At 36.6% G+C, this 16,324-nt stretch overlaps 2 protein-coding genes across 2 annotated transcripts in view; both read right to left on the reverse strand.

Moving 5' to 3' along the window:
• The window catches only part of LOC139972947 (uncharacterized), a 38,066-nt gene extending 28,283 nt beyond the window's left edge, over positions 1 to 9,783 (reverse strand). Inside the window, exon 1 of the mRNA XM_071979265.1 lies at positions 9,604 to 9,783. Coding sequence (XP_071835366.1) covers positions 9,604 to 9,783 — 180 coding nt within the window. The remainder of the gene's footprint in view (positions 1 to 9,603) is intronic.
• LOC139973802 (uncharacterized) lies at positions 4,957 to 8,297 on the reverse strand. Its single transcript, XM_071980670.1, has 5 exons — positions 8,293 to 8,297; positions 7,622 to 7,826; positions 7,073 to 7,372; positions 6,561 to 6,822; positions 4,957 to 5,499 (listed from the first exon to the last, which is right to left on the reverse strand). Exons 1-5 carry the CDS (start codon positions 8,295 to 8,297, stop codon positions 5,003 to 5,005), a joined length of 1,269 nt encoding a protein of 422 aa, XP_071836771.1. The 3' UTR covers positions 4,957 to 5,002.
• Positions 9,784 to 16,324: the final 6,541 nt, after the last annotated feature.

Consider the following 16,324-nt stretch of genomic DNA (forward strand, 5'->3'; position numbering starts at 1 on the left):
TGTAGTTTGAACTTTTACTGAATTAAATGAGTATATTTGCATTTATTTAGTGTGCCGAATATGGAAGGTCGCTCGGATTCGTGCAATAGTTATATCAACCAGTAGCATCTCTCGAGTATCAAACGAATCCCAGAAATAGTATAATTATGTACCATTTTCAATAAAAGTGTTTGCTTGTTCGAGAGTTAGAACGATTAACAATATATTTGTTACAATAATATTTATGTTTTTTTTTTCTAATTATTTTTTACAAAAATCAAACATGAAGTGAACAGTAGATGAGACATAATTCCCTTTTTGTGATATGGAACAGGAACTATTCATTCCTTGTAAAGTTGACGAACACATTTGTTTCAATGTATTGTATACAAGTGTTTTAACTGCTTAAAAACATTACAGATGTAATTAAAAAGGTCATATCTACAATTCTCAGTAATGGCATGTATAGGTTACAATATGCTACACAACGCGGCAAGCTGAAACACGGAATGGTATCACAAACCGTATGACTTCATATGATCTAGCCATGTAGCACTGTTTCATCTGATGTCATCACAAGGAAATACGTAATATCGATTAATCATGTTATCTGATTCTTACTACAATGATAGACTACAACAATTTTACCTTAATGATTATCTGTGCAGAGAAATCAGACTTTATACTTTTTTTCAGGAATTTAATTATTTCCATACACCTTCTTCACATAACGTATTAGCGGTATATGACCAAACTGCATTCAAAACGTGGCGACAGAGGATCAGAGAGAAGTATTTGTACAACGTACGAGTTTACTTCCAACGTTCCAATCGTTATATCCTGCAATTTGGTAGATTTCGATTATAATTTTTCGGAAAAATAAAGTTTTTATCGGGGTTGAAGTCCTTTCAAGAAACAAATACGTCGCTTTTCAAGATAGAAAGAAGTTTATAAATATGTATTAAGCGTTTCATAAGGTGTGTATCGTAATTTTGAAATACAATTTTTCTACTTTTCTTTACGTTTAACATAAAAATATTGCTTTCGTTTAAGCATGCGGTTGATAATTTCTTGGCTCAAAATGATATAATCGATTATTGATTATAGATCTAGACAGGTTAATGTTAGAGCAAACGTTAAAAAGATGACTTAAGGCAGAATTTTCATATTGATATTAAAAAAATTGCTTTCGGGATATTTTTTTAAAATATTCTAAATCTCTCCTTGATAGTTTGCTAAACTGATGACGACGTTTGTTTCAAAAGGGCAACAATAAATAATTATGTTTAATCTATTGTTTCATCAATAGTACTAACTCATTTTTTTGGATATCATAAAACCAAGAGAACATCTCTGAATGACATTCAATATCACTCGTTATTGTTACTGTGGCCATCAAATTCGTATGGTTTTTAATTACCGTTTTCTTGTTATTGGAAAACTGTTTGTTGAACTAAGACGTCAAGCCACTCTAATTGATGATCCTCAGAGAGTTTAAAGGGTAATTACTTATCAAAAGTGACACATAAATACAATCTGGATCAAGTGATTCAAAACGGATAATAACGCATCAGCATTAATTAGTCAGCGTGTTCCTAGTCGTAGTTTACGTAGTAGCTCCGACGGGGAATTCTGGCTCAATCAACCACGCTCACGTAATAATTTCTATTGTGATCGTGCTTTTTCGACCTGTAAACCACACCTATGGAATAAGCTTCCACATTTATTTACCTCAGTGGACGATGTTTATCTTTATTAAATCTAAATTAAGGACTCATATTTTCAAAGTATTTTAATCAGAATTGTGTATGAATTTTGTACATAGTATTCTTATTCTTGTATCAGAGAGTTCTACTTATCTAATTTTACTGAATTTGATAATTTTATTTCGTGCTTGCAATTTATATGTTGTGCGACGCGTTGAGATGTTTTCACATGTAATGCGCTGTTAAAGAAAATATCTACATTACATAAAATTTACGCAAAGCTTTTGCAAACCTCTGAATTATCGCAAATCTGGATATCTTTAGACCTATTTGCCACAAACTTTACTTGGAATAATTACCGTATATTATTTCAATATCAGTAAGTTGCCGACTGAACCTATAGGTCTGTAGTGTTCCTCACTGTAACGCTGGAACAAGGAAGTTTGCGTAGACGGTGGCACAGACACTGGTCTTACTGTTTTATCAATGGACTAATTTAGTTGTCCCGTTTTAAGGCAGATCTCGTACTATTCATTATTCGTATCTTCATATAAAATTAAAATTACTTGTATTCTTTTACCGCAATTAATAGTGTAAGCTTCGCCAACTAGCTCAGACAGATCACTTACTGTTTAGGCGTAACTTATAAACAAAGAAACCAGCGAAAAGATTGTAGTAATTTGTTCCAGACTGAGCTATTTTCAAATTAAGCTTGTAAATCGTAAAAGAGGGTGGGGTGCGGGAATGTGGGCTCATCACATCTTAATTTGAAAAGTATTTATTTTGGAAGTATGTATTTTTCAACAAATTTAGTAAAACTCCTTAGGTTAATATATATACAAATACCATTCAAAATACGATTAACAACTTTAAACCCCTTAATGTTCATCACAAAGTTAAAGTCATTATTATTATTATTACTTTTGTATGAGTTTTCCGACACTCTTATATTGTGGACATTCTAGTATCTTTTTTCGACATTCATATTATTTTGACATGCTTTAAATTATTTATGGGCATACTTATATTAGTTTCGATATGGTTATATACATTTGGACATACTCCTATCATTTTGAACATGCTTATATTATTTTGGACATTTTGCAACAAATGATGTGAATTCATAAGCCAACATGTTCTCTACAAATATGATATCAGCAATTCATTCGACATTTTCATCTAATTTTTCAACATTCTCTCATATTATTTTGGACATGCTAATTTTATTGTTGGACATTCTTATATTAGTTTCGACATACCTATATAAACTTGGACATACTCCTATTTGGAGATGCTTATATTGTTTTGGATATTTTTAATAAGTATGGCATTCCGTACTGCGACCAGTGCAAAAATAAGTTTGTCGGAACATTCTCCGACTTTTTGAAGTACGATTTCAATATGGTTACAAAATTGAGTGGCTGTCGTCATAATTGGAAGAGCCCCTTTTATTGGATTTGAAGAGTACACACATCGCGGAAGAATCTTTACATAGTTTTCTGAAATATTTATTGATAGAATTGATAAGCGTATATGAAAAAAACTATTTTTGAAGTAATTTTGTAGCAATATCCGTCAATATTGATTTCACAATTTATTCAATAAGAATACTTTGTCGGAACATTTTTAAGCTGTTATCAATTTGCCCTCGTGAGCTGATACGTGCAAGTTAAGGATTGTGGAAAATGGTCCGGTAAAGTGCCCAAAAATATACTCATAAGTCTACTTAAATGGAAACGTATAACTTCTTGTTCTTTGAGGGTGAAGATACGACCCGCCTAAATGTGAATCTTTCAGAAATTTCTCTGCCGTTTTAAGTAAAAATACTTCAATAAGAAACAATAAACATGTTTATGAGTCATATCAAAGCAATATTAATGTTAACAGTCCTGTTGGCATTGACATGATAATACGTTGGGTCAGTTCATCTTGCTCTTAATTGTTAACATTTGTTCAGCGTGAATTAATATTGTTTCCATTTATTAAGGGATAAACCACAGTCGGTTTTACATATTGCATTTTCTTTTCGTTGTAGTATTTGGCAACCATAAGTGAACACAAAGTTATAATATTTTAGAAAATATTCTAGTTACATATGATATGCTCTAATTGTAGGAAAGAGCGGAAGGGGTGATGTCAATGAAATATGCGGGTATTAGAGACTTTGCTATAATCTTTCCACTACTTCAGCCTTTCTTTAGTTGATGTTTTCTGAAAGAAATCTTCTTTCCATTGACTAAGACTCAAGGTTTACTCTTATTCTACCTACTAAGAAATTGCTTGAATTTATACATGAATCAAAACTTGCAGTTCAGAAATTACAATGTTTCAAGACGATACCAGAAATTCGGAGACGAAAATGTGTTTTATATATAAACGCCAGTTCTTTGAGTAATCTACAAGACTCCACTGTATGGTGCTTAATATAATGTAGTTGAGTCGTAATACAAAGGCCACTGTCATCCCGTTTCCCGTAATACGAGGGAGTAGAGTCGGAATTTGTAAGTCTCAATGGGTTTCATTGCCTTATATCTCTCATATTGGTTATATGTTAAAGACAGTAGTTAAGCTTTAAATATATGCTGAACTGGAAGGTGATTAGTGGTGATGATCAGGTGTTTATCGCACTTAACCAGCAATTCGGAGAGGAAGGATTCTACATTAAGGACAATCAAGGAGATTACAAAATGAGTAAAAGCTACATCATATTCTTACATTAAAATGAGTGGGGAAAAAGAAAGCTATGTAGACTTATGACAAAGTTAGTGAGACTGGTTTAGTTTAAACCTTTGAAAAATAACTCATTTAAGGAGTCGCCCGGAACCATGCTTATATGATCAACTTGTTGTGAATGTAAACTCTTCTAAAGTAATCGAACGCTAATACATGACATTATGGAGCCACTGTAAGGAAAGTGATTCGAGAATAAGGATTGAACATATAAGGATGGTTCGGTTGGTTGTGTTCTTTCTATATACAACAATGGAATCCACTGGAATAACTGATCATAAGACCTACTAACTAAATAGCTCAGAAAGCTTTTCGAAACGTATATGATGTCGTCCCTATGTTGCCACTTGCTTCTATACAACATAATGGCAACATTTGAAGAAAACAGATTACTAACTAGTCAGCATACTGGTGCCATGATTTCATATACTTTTATTGTATTTTATTTGATATCATTTTCAGTGCCATTATTAAAGATAGCATTTTAACAAAAACATTCTTTTTTATTTCTATATTTAGCATATGTTAGTATATCGCTAACAGTTTCCTATCCTTTATATTCTGAAGACCCTGACTAACTATTTTGATCATTGAACAGAACGAATTTTCATTGTTGTTGTCGTTATCCCGCAATCAGATCCGTGAAGATTCATCCAGAAAATACCGCGGTAATCGTTGTACGAGTAGTCACCGTTAAGATTGGAGTAGCCACATGAATAGAAAGTTGTCTCATAGACCGGGTTTTTGTTTTTGCAGCATCTGTAATCGTTAATACCGCTACAGCCATCGCAATCATAGCATTTATAATGTGGACGATAATTGCGGTAATAACAAGAGTAAAAAGAAGAACAATAATAATAATAAGTACAGTAATAGTAGCAGCCACAGTTAGAGTACTCGTAGTCGCCTGTAGCTACGCGGTTGCTAAATGAGTAGCAGTTGCTGGTAGAGCCCGTATTACTATCGTCAGGATACCACCAGCCACCTCGGTGTTTTTCTGCGCAATCGAAGGTACTCGACCCATCATTGTCTTGATCGTGCGTACTAAATCGATATCCTGAATTTGCTGCCATTGCGTTATTACCTGGAAGGAAATAAACAAATACTTAATGAAGTTATATTTTAATCAAGTCTTGTTATTTGCATACTGGACGTTATTAAACTACCGGGGTTAGTTTGCTGTAATTGTCGGTTGGTAGTGCGTTTCTTGTTGTGTTAGTTCATGTTTGGATTTGACTTTAATTTAATTTTTTTATATAGAAGTTCTTGAGCTTTCCCAAATAGGTGTCAATTTCCAGTGGAGAGCTTTCAATTTTGACGATTTTCTTTGGGAACCTTAGTTTTTTAATCATTCAAAAGTAAATAATATATATTTGATATAAATAGTAAACGTTATGGTACTTTTCAATTTTGTGACGAATATTATTTAGTAAAGCATTTAAAAGGTAATTGTGTCATGAGTAGAAATGTAAACAGCAAATTCTTTGTAGTACTCAATTTCTGACAAATGAAATGTGTAGTTTTGCTTTTTAAACTACTAGGTTTTCAAATAAGAAGAAAAACATGTAAAGTGTTGGAATTTCTCATCTTTGTCACCATCATCTTTGTGGAACGTCTTATCTTGCATCTGACGTTTTTACATCCTTTTGATCATTAAAAAATAATAAGATACCTACATTTATTATTATACATTTATACATATAAGAAATAAGGCAGGTAGTGCCATTTGGAAATGTAAAACATACAATTTTCTTGACTGATCTCTCACAAAAACGTCCGAATTATTTGATATTTTCTATTACCATTGTAATATGATAGGCCTCTTGATAATTCCATGAACAAATATTCAATGGTCTAATGAAACTTAATTTGTTTCTCTTTTGAACACGGTAAAGCCATATTTCATGATATTTCTAGGTTCCCAGGCTAGTGATTTTGCCTTTCTTTTCTAAGATTGACAAAGTCTATATGAAAGTGCAAGGTCTAGTACATACCTAAGTATCTACACTATATTTGTAACATGACCTGAGTATATGTACGAGTGTAATTCCTATAGTGTGATTACAACTACAGGTAGTTATGTTAGAATAATATTATGTAATAACTAAAAGTCTGCGTATGATTGACATTTAGCACAATACATACCAGCATTTCCATTGTAGCCATCCAATGACAGTTGGTATTTGTCTCTCTCGTTACTGATACTGAAAGATGAATAACGGGTGTGGTATGTTGATCCTTCCGTGTTTGTCTTTTCTATTAGGAGTTGGTAGTTTTTTTGATTTGTCAATTTGTATATTTTATCGTTGCCAATCCAATGATTTCCTGTGAGACTTCCAAACCCGTTTTTGTACTCATTCCAGTTTCGATAAAAGCTGACGGATCTACTTGTACGTCGTTGCAAAATCTGTAAAGAGAATCACTTAGTTTATATATGAAAAGTAAGTAATGTATGAAATATCACATTGTACTACAATAAGCAAGATAAATTAATTGGTGAAGGTCAATAATCCGATTTGTTTTAAACTGAAAGGAAGATGGATCATTTATTAAATAATTGAATGATTTACTTCAAATGTTAGTCAACGAAGTCCTGTCATATAAGAAAACACAGGTTTAACATGGGAAAGCTATTGATTGTCAATGGCTAAACTTACTGTCCATCCCCCACTAGAAAATTCACAAAAAACTTCAAACCCGGAGCTTCCAGCGGGATAAATGGTATATTTTCCGTTATTTCTTCTACCCGCTGTGTGAAGTTCAGAACAATCTCTCGGTCCACTGCGGGTACATGTAGCACCATCACCTTCAAACCATTCGTTACAGTAACATCTACGGATATCATTCCACTCCTCGCAGGTTGCGTCTGCACTACAACTGTACCTCTCACTTGTTAGTACGTTACTGTTGCAAGTAATCCGTAAGGAACAGTCAGAATTTATGAATGATTCACCATCCTGGAACGATAAATGTTAAACGACATATTCCAAATATAGTAAAATATATGTTAATTTGTTACATTTTTAACGACTTTTGATGACACACTGGATTACAACTAATATACGGTCATAAGCGTTTTAAAGATATTAGGTAACGTTCATCGTTCTGAATGTATCATAATTGCGTTGCCATATCTATGTATTTTCGCTAGGTCTAAATGAATTACAGGCAAAGAATTTAAGATACCCTAAAAGATTCGTACTGACCCTTACTACACTTCCTTTGGCAGCAACGAAGCAGTTGTGGGTGCACGTCACTCCGTCACCTTGGTAGTTTTGATTGCAGTAACATTTACGGACACCGTTCCTCTCATCACAGGTTGCATGATCACTACACTGGTATCTCGCGTCTATAATCTTGCTGTTCCTACAAGTTGATCTTCGTGTACATCTTGAATTGACGTAAAACTTCCTAATTTAAGATATTCAGCAGAAACAAATAAATCTGTAAATGTATTCTGTAATGTATTGCGATAATCGACAAGTTTAACAGTCAGAATTAATGTAAGTTACATGCTCCTGGAAATGATAAATGTTAAACAATATATTCCAGTGAAAGTAAAATGATAATTTGGTACACCGCTTGATGACGATGTTTGAGTAAAACTGAATTTCTACTATTAAATGGTCGTGTGCGTTTTATATATTTTAGGTAAAGTTCTTTATTCAGGGTGTAGTTGCTTTGGATGCCTTATTTTGCTAGGTCTCAATTAGAGGACTTTTGCAAGAACATGTAAAACCGAAATAGGGGGACAATCAATATCATCAATAATAATGACAATTAATAACAGATATAATAAAGAGTAAGGTCAATCAATTGAAATCCAAGATTTTAAGTTACAGTGTACTTTTTATGTTATATATTAAGAGTTGTGAACGGCATCATAAAAACTTACTGCTAATACGACGCCTTCCCCTTGGACGAAACAGCCACATTGCTCCATAGGTATGCAGCTATCTCCAAAAATCATGTGGTTTTCTGGACAAAGACATCTCTCTGGTTCCGCTGGATCCGGTATGACACAATTATTCGGATTCTCACAAGTTCTTTCACATGTATTATCATAATTATCCTTGTTGGACGAGCACCAGGCAATGGGTAAATCTGGTAAAATTGAAACCGCCACAATTTAATCCTAGCTTGAAGTGTTAACTCACTTTTATTACATTACGTTATTATCGAATCATCGGAACATTTGCTGATTGTTAACATAGGATCAAATGTTAGCCGCATTTTTTATTGTTTAGACTCTGTTACGACATTACGTTATTAGCGAATCATGTTACCATCGTAATGCTCTGGCCGCTCGGAACCTTTGTTGATTGTTAACATAGGATTAAATGTAAGCCGGATTTGTAATTGTTAAGGCTCATTCAACTTATAATCATTTATGTCACATACAAAAAGAATATAACATTTTCAAGTATTCGACTATGGGAATCAATCAATATAATTGTGTATGATATACATCTCTTCCATTGAAACCTTTCTATAAAATGCTTCAATTTCCGTTTTGAGTACATAGATATGTAGAAATAATTTAAAAAAATGTCTAACCTGTTATTCCTTTGACATCACCAAGACTTGTTATAGAATAATTGCCCCATTCATCTGCAATGCGAAAGTTGTCGTATGTCAAGGAAAATGACTGGCCTGGATAATTCTCTAGCTCGATGCGCAGCTGGTAATTCTTTTGATTGATCAAGTGAGCTAACTTTTCATTACCAATCAGAAATTCACTGCCTAAGAAACCAATACCGTTTTTGTATTCATCCCAGGTGCGATTAAAACCGATGGATCCATCAACACGTCGTTGTATGACCTGAAGAATTCAAAAGATAGGTATACAACTAACGGATAGAATTCATTATCTTATGATTAACCTTATAGGCACTCTTTGCGGCTCACATCAAGAAATACGAATAGGATAGAACAGATTTGTGATGTTGCGTTATAGGTTATCTTTATACATATTTAGATCACAATCATAGTTGTGCACAGAATACAAGTTTTCTTATCGTACTAAAATTCAATGTAATTATACTGAGTAGTTTTGTTTCCGATATTAGGTTTCAAATATTCATACATCGTACAAAATATATCATCCGACACTCTTTAAAACGAAAATGTGTCTTCGAGAGTAACGTCTGTGATTGTAAGTGTACACGTCTTGAAATATATTACTTACTGTCCAACCTCCAGATGTAGTGTTGTGATCACAATATGTCTGAAATGGTTCCGGATACTGGTCAGGCTTAATCAGGTATACACCGGATTTGGCGTTGGTAGGAGAGCATTGATTAAGTACTTCATGACAATCCCTTGGATACTCCAGAGTTTGGAATAGAAAATACTGCAAGTCTAGCATTAAGATAATGTAAAGAAGAAGATGAGAACAAATCGTAAAACTGTTGCAGATACACTTCCATATGTAAAGAATTATTTCGAGAGAAATATAATATATGGCTACATCGCAATAGTTTTGTTTAAAAACACAGTAAATAAGACGTGGTAATTACTATGAACCATCAGATAGATAGAAAATCGTCAAAGACTCTGAAGAGTCCGTGGGCGCTGTCCCAAAGCGATGCGAGATGACCGGCGAAGTGGAGCTGGATGGTGACCACGTATCCGCAGATGAATCCGGGAAAGAGCCTGCTGTTTTGCTTCCTCCATGGTTAGACCGGTTGAGGCTCTGATGTTATCATACCAGGTCATCCGAGGCCGCCCACGACTACTCACTGTGCCCAGAACGGCACCTGACAAGAGGTCCCACTGGAGACCCTGTTGACGGGCGATGTGGCTGAACCAGTCCATTTTTCTCTGCACAATAGTGTCATAGGTGAATAGCCATCTACCATCTATCATACGCATAAGTGACTCGTTGGTAACGTGGTCGCTCCAATTGACACCTAGCAGCCATCTCCAGACGGTACGACCAAAAGCATCCAGTTTGGCTGCATCCGAATTCTTAATCGACCATGTAGTAGAGCCATAGGTCAACCTAGACATTACTAGGGCTCTGATGACCAGAAGCTTAGTCGCAACGGAGAGGTGTGGGCTTCGGAGGTACTTGCACTCGCGGAGTGTAGTCTTGGCTATGGCGATCCGCTTGCTGATTTCTGGAGTGTCATCAGTGTTGTAGGTGATGGTGGAGCCGAGGTACATGAAAGAGTTAACGTTGGAGATAATGGAGGTCCCCAGGTGGATGGTATCGGTAGAGTTCGGGTCCGTCTTGATGACAAGGTGAGCCGTTTTTCCCGGGTGTATCACAAGCTGATAGGGTTTGGAAACGTCCGCTAAGATGTTGAGAGCCGTTTCTGCTTCCGCAGCGGATAGCGCAAACAGGACAAGATCATCGGCGTATCTCAGTTCCTTCACTGTGCGGTCTCCTATGGTAGCACCAGGCAAACCAGCGGTCCTTGCATGCCATTCCCTCATAAGGCATTCAGTGTAGAGAGAGAAGAGGATTGGAGAAAGTGGGCAGCCCTGTCTACAACCGACAGGCGTGTTGAAAGCATCTGTAGTCTCATTTTTCCATTGTAAGACGCCGCCAGCATCGTGATAAAGTCTCTCTGTGAGTCTAATGACATCTCTGTCCACGCCCATCTGTTCCAGCTTCTCCATTAGGAGGGCATGATTCACACTGTCAAAAGCTTTCTTGTAATCCACGAAAATGAGATGGAGTGGGGTGTGGGCTCTGTAGTAGGCAGATGTGATAGTCTTAAGAGCGAAGATAGCATCTGTGGTTGACTTCCCGGAGCGGAAGCCAAACTGCACCTCACTTACATCGTCGAGATTAGTCTGAAGACGTGACTGCATGATGTTGAGCACCACTTTGCTGGCATGACTTATGAGAGCCAATGTGCGATAGTTTTCACAAACCCCTCTGTCGTTCTTCTTATGGAGGGCAATGTAAGTGGAAGATGTCATCGTTGAAGGCCAGATGCCTGTAGACCAGATACACTGCACAGCCTTTTGGATGGTGCTGAGAATGGTGGTATCAGTTGCAGCAGTCTTGATGCAATCAGCCAGAACGTCGTCTGGGCCAGCAGCTTTGTTGTTCTTGAGGACCTTGATGGCTTTCTCAACCTCTGCCAGTGTTGGGAGAGCATCATCTGAAACACATGAGGTTGCATATTGTAGACCACCACGCTGCAGGTCTGACTGGAAAAGGATGGTTGCGTATTCGTGCCAGCGACTGACCTCTTCGGTAACACTCTCCAGGGGGGTGCCGTTTGCATCCTTAATGTTCACATTTGGAGCATTGGTCTTGCCAGTCAGCAGTTTCGTTGTTCTGAATAGCGTGGCTGTGTCATTGTTATGGTAGGCAGCCTCAATGGTGGAAACTTGTTCCAGGACCCACGTTACCATGTCTTTCTCGCACTTGTGCTTCACCAGATTTCGGAGATGCTTCTGCTCAGTGGTGTTCCTGGCAGCATTCTTTCTTCTGATCAGCTCGATGGTATCAGGCCGAAGATATGGTTTGTTAACACAAGCTCTCTGAGTACCACATGTGTCTGTCGCTCGATCATGGATGATGGCAGCTATGCGGTCTACAGGTGGGTCGACAGTGTTAGCTATAGCTTCTTTCACACTGTTGCAGAATTTTTTAGCTACTGCTGCGTCGGTCAGCCTGTGGATGTTTACAGAATGTCTACGTCTGGGATGAGCAGGCGAAGAGAACTTCAGTTTGATGTTGCACAGTACCAGTCTGTGGTCAGTCTCAAACTTGCAGCTAAAAGACCTGCAGTGAGTGAAGTGTTTGCGTTTAGTCCTATCGATCAAAACGTGGTCGATAGCATTTTTGGTGCGGCCGTCAGGACTGTTCCAGGTAATTTTGTGGCCGCGGCGGCCAGGGAACCATGTGTTAGCCGGCGTGATGTTATGGCTTGCAGCAAAGTCAATTAGCCTAGCTCCAGCTTCGTTCCTGGTTCCATGGCCGTATGGTCCTATGATGCTTTCACCATTTTCGCTTGATCCAATCTTGGCATTCCAGTCGCCGGCCACTGCCAGGATGTCTGTCCGTTTTCGATGCAGATGAATGAAGTCATCGAGTTCTCCGTAGAAAGCTTCCCTCACATCGTTGGTTGAATTTGCAGTAGGTGCATAGACAGAGATGAAAAGCAGACTGCCCTGCATCAAACGGTATCTAGCTGCCATCAGGCGGTCAGAGAGCTGCCAGCAATTACATATAGCTCTGTAGGCTCGTGGAGACATCAATATGCCTACTCCAGCACGTTTGATCTGGCCCCCAGACATGATCAGTCGACCTCCGAGATCCTCTTGTTTCCCGATGTTGTGTGTTTCGCTCAGACCGATGATATCATATCTGTAGTTAGACAGAGACAGTTCCAGATGTTCAGCAGCAAGTGGGGTCTGAAGTGTACGGATGTTCCAGCAACCGATAGAGAAAAGTTGTAGGAGCGAAGGCTGGTCTTGCACCATCGGCACATCACCGTTCGTGACCGACTTTGGGTGATGGACGTCATCATGACAAGGAGTCATCGCCGATACAGCTTCATCCCAAGTAGCATTTAACCCCTCCTCCACCCTTGGGGTCCCGGTGGGAGGAGAGGCATAGGTTATCGTTCTAGGGTTCTTAGTCATCAAAAGCAAAAGTCTTGGGACAGTATCAGGTGAAAAAATAATGTGGATCGTTACCAGTGTGTTCCACATCGCAGTAACCATACTGGTCCAGTGTCCACAACCGTTGACCGGAACGAGCCAGTTCATCCGCATGCAGACATGTTGGAGATACCGTTGACCAAAACAAACGTGCCAGTTCTTCCGCCAGCCCCAACAATCGATGCCCTGCTGCCAACATCTTCACCAGTAACCCATGGCGGGGAGCGAGAGGTAGCTGGTACTTGCTCAAGGCACCACCTCAGACTAGTGGAGGGAAGGAGTCGTCTTACTTCTCCATTGCATGGCTGTCCAAAGGACAAGCCACTGCCCACTGCCCAAGACCATCAGAAAATGTATTCAATCATTTAGGCTAATATTCATGGAGGCTAATATAAGCAAGTATATTTTATTTGAAATGAAAATCTAACGCAAAGAACTACCGTGACTCTGTGGCGACATGGTCATAGAAGCAAACATGATAAGTGATAGCTTTCCTCGACATGAAGGTATAATTTGGCCCTGTTTTCACCTGACAACAATCTAACGTTCATCAGCACTGACCGGAGATTTGAAAGTGCCAAATTTTTGAACGAGCTTACAGTATGTAAAGTCTAAACAAAGTGCGGGTTTTGTCCCTTCTGTTATTGTTACTTGATATTTAGCCTCTGAAGAATATCCTGCTAGGATCGAAACGTCAGGCCAACTTACTTTGCACAAATGACGAACAAGTATGAGTACATATAATCGGAACTATCTTTATTGCTTGAAATAAAAATTAACTAAAGACTTGTCTTCTTTTTGTTTTAATTAACCCCAATCAGCGCTAAAAATACTTCAATACACAGTACAAGGAAATTATTGAGAATTGTAAATCATTATTTATCTTACAAATTGAAATAGGAGAAAGTACCAAATATGAAGTACATCTAGATGGTTCCTTTCTAAATTTAACTTTTTTTCCGAATTATGATTTAGATAACAAACTTATGTTAATTGTTTAGTTTTCAGTAGTTTATATTAACCGTTACCCTTACAGAACGAAAACTTACTTGAATCGTTGACTCTTGTGCTTGACGATATCTGATGTAACAAAAAGTTAAAGGAAATGTACGATTAAGCAAAGTACATTCTGAAGAAACAATATCGAGTTAAGAAGGTTGTACGAAGGTCAATGTATCACAAAAAACAGGACATATGCCTATCTATTACACCTTCATTTTAACAGATACTATCATTTTAAGTTTAAATATACAAAACAGAATTGTATAGCCTATTAAAATAAAATCTGATTTCGCTTTTGATTCAAATAAATGAACTATTTCCAACTTGTCAATTATTATAGAAAAAGATGATAAGAACGGAAAGAAAATTTCACATTCCAATATCTAAGCAGTAATAAAATGTTTCACAATCTTAATGTTTCTTTCACATTGATTTTACTGCTTATAAGCATAGCTAATATTAAAAGTAGGTTTTATTGAATATCTTTAATTGTTTGAAAATATGATTATAACTATGTTTGCATGTCTTCTAATACTTCTTATTTATCATTACTATACATAAAACAATCATAAGTCACCATACACTAACTTAATTAAACGATCATAACTACGATAAGCAGATGAAAGTAATAATTCCCTGTGCATTATGCTAATCTAAATGTGAATGACATATTATCTCAGAAAGCGAAAAAAAACTTACAATATATTATTGAAAGAAAATTAAAAGTACAAACATCAGCATTATCCATGGATTAAAAACAAATTGAAACCTTACCCACGTCCTTGAAAATACATGTATCCGACTGTAAATTGTTCGCATGATATATTTTTTTTGGAAGTAATGAATGTTGTTAATTGCAGATGTGTTGTGAAATATAAAAGAAAAATAGTTGATATCATTAGGCTTTTATCAATATAAAAAACCTTGAAGGCCGCCAAGGTTGTTTGGCACGCTCCCAGGTTGCATATTATTGACCAAAAGCGGTAATTGTCACCTTTTTACTTTTTCACATACTAAGAACATATCTTAAAAACGGTGATTTTAAGATTTATGACGTTTTGCAATGTGTTCGTGTCCCTCATACGCTTCCGTAACCTATTACCAAAAAATGAAAAGGTCTCTATTATGCAGAAACGATGCAATTCAAGGATTCAAAGTTTTTTGTTTGGAAATTTAAGTAAAAAAAAGAAATAATTGCAGAAATCTCGAACTATTTGCAAACGTATTCTAGTTACAATATTCATCAAATTGTATTCTATTTTTACAATGAGACACTTTATTCTGAGCTTCTTGAAAAGAAATGAAGAAAATTCATGATCCGTAAATCTTTGATCTCCTAGTGGTGTTCGTATAGTAAGCTAAGTGAAATTATCTATAGCGGGAAACTGGATATATGATGCTAATGAGGTACTTATACACTGGGACAACGTGCAATTTACCCTCAAAGCTTGAAAATAGCCAAGTTTTGAAAATATGTCCAAAAAAAGGGCAACCAACCAACATTAAAAATTTATCCGTTGTGAAGAAGAGTATTGTTTGTTTCGATACGTACAAACCACTTGATTGACTTGGACAAGCATCAACAACACAATATATCTTTGTTGTCTTCAACATCACAAAACACGTATACGTTTTACGCCCCAGCTACTGAAGCTAATTGTCAACATTCGTTCGCCTGAAAGCTACAACTGCTACAACAACTTTTTGCGACAACAACTTTTTGCTGATAGAAAATATGTCGATATTTTTAGAAATATTGTACTCAGAACGTATGCAATAAGTAAGGCTTTCAATGTACACACATTATGCAGAGTTATCTGTAACCTACAAAAACATTGTTAAAGTAATATTTTATATTTTTATAAATAAAAAAAAAAAAGTTTAAGATCGGAGTTGAAAATATTTGGGCAAAGCTTAACACATGTATGACGATTCACGCTCAATCAAAATAACCACATGTATAGCAAAAGACAAGTTAGCGTATCCATAAAGAAAACTGTTTTAATTACCCTTTGTCTACATCAGCAAAAACGGATACTCTTTTGGCAACTTTACGTTTACTGTATCTATTTAAGACAGAACACCATTCTTGAAAGCCCCACAACATCCCCGTGAACCCAGCTCTCGTGAAAACACATACTTCCTCATAAAAAAAAACGTACATGAGTATTTTCTTTTTACCTATGGTTGGCGTAATTCTCTGAAGTATCCTAAGTCAAGGATAACACATAATATCATAACGACACATATTTTTCTTTGCTTCCCTTGATATAAAAGGA

This window comes from Apostichopus japonicus, chromosome 9 (genome assembly GCF_037975245.1).
Source record: "Apostichopus japonicus isolate 1M-3 chromosome 9, ASM3797524v1, whole genome shotgun sequence".
Taxonomy (NCBI): domain Eukaryota; kingdom Metazoa; phylum Echinodermata; class Holothuroidea; order Aspidochirotida; family Stichopodidae; genus Apostichopus; species Apostichopus japonicus.

What these genes read in the sequence shown, in the direction of transcription:
- LOC139973802 (XM_071980670.1), bottom strand. An exon ending in CCAAAGGAAGTGTAGTAAGG is followed by an intron (nt 7,373 to 7,621) that starts GTCAGTACGAAT and finishes TTATCGTTCCAG; the next exon opens with GATGGTGAATCATTCATAAA. An exon ending in TTTCTAGTGGGGGATGGACA is followed by an intron (nt 6,823 to 7,072) that starts GTAAGTTTAGCC and finishes TTCTCTTTACAG; the next exon opens with ATTTTGCAACGACGTACAAG.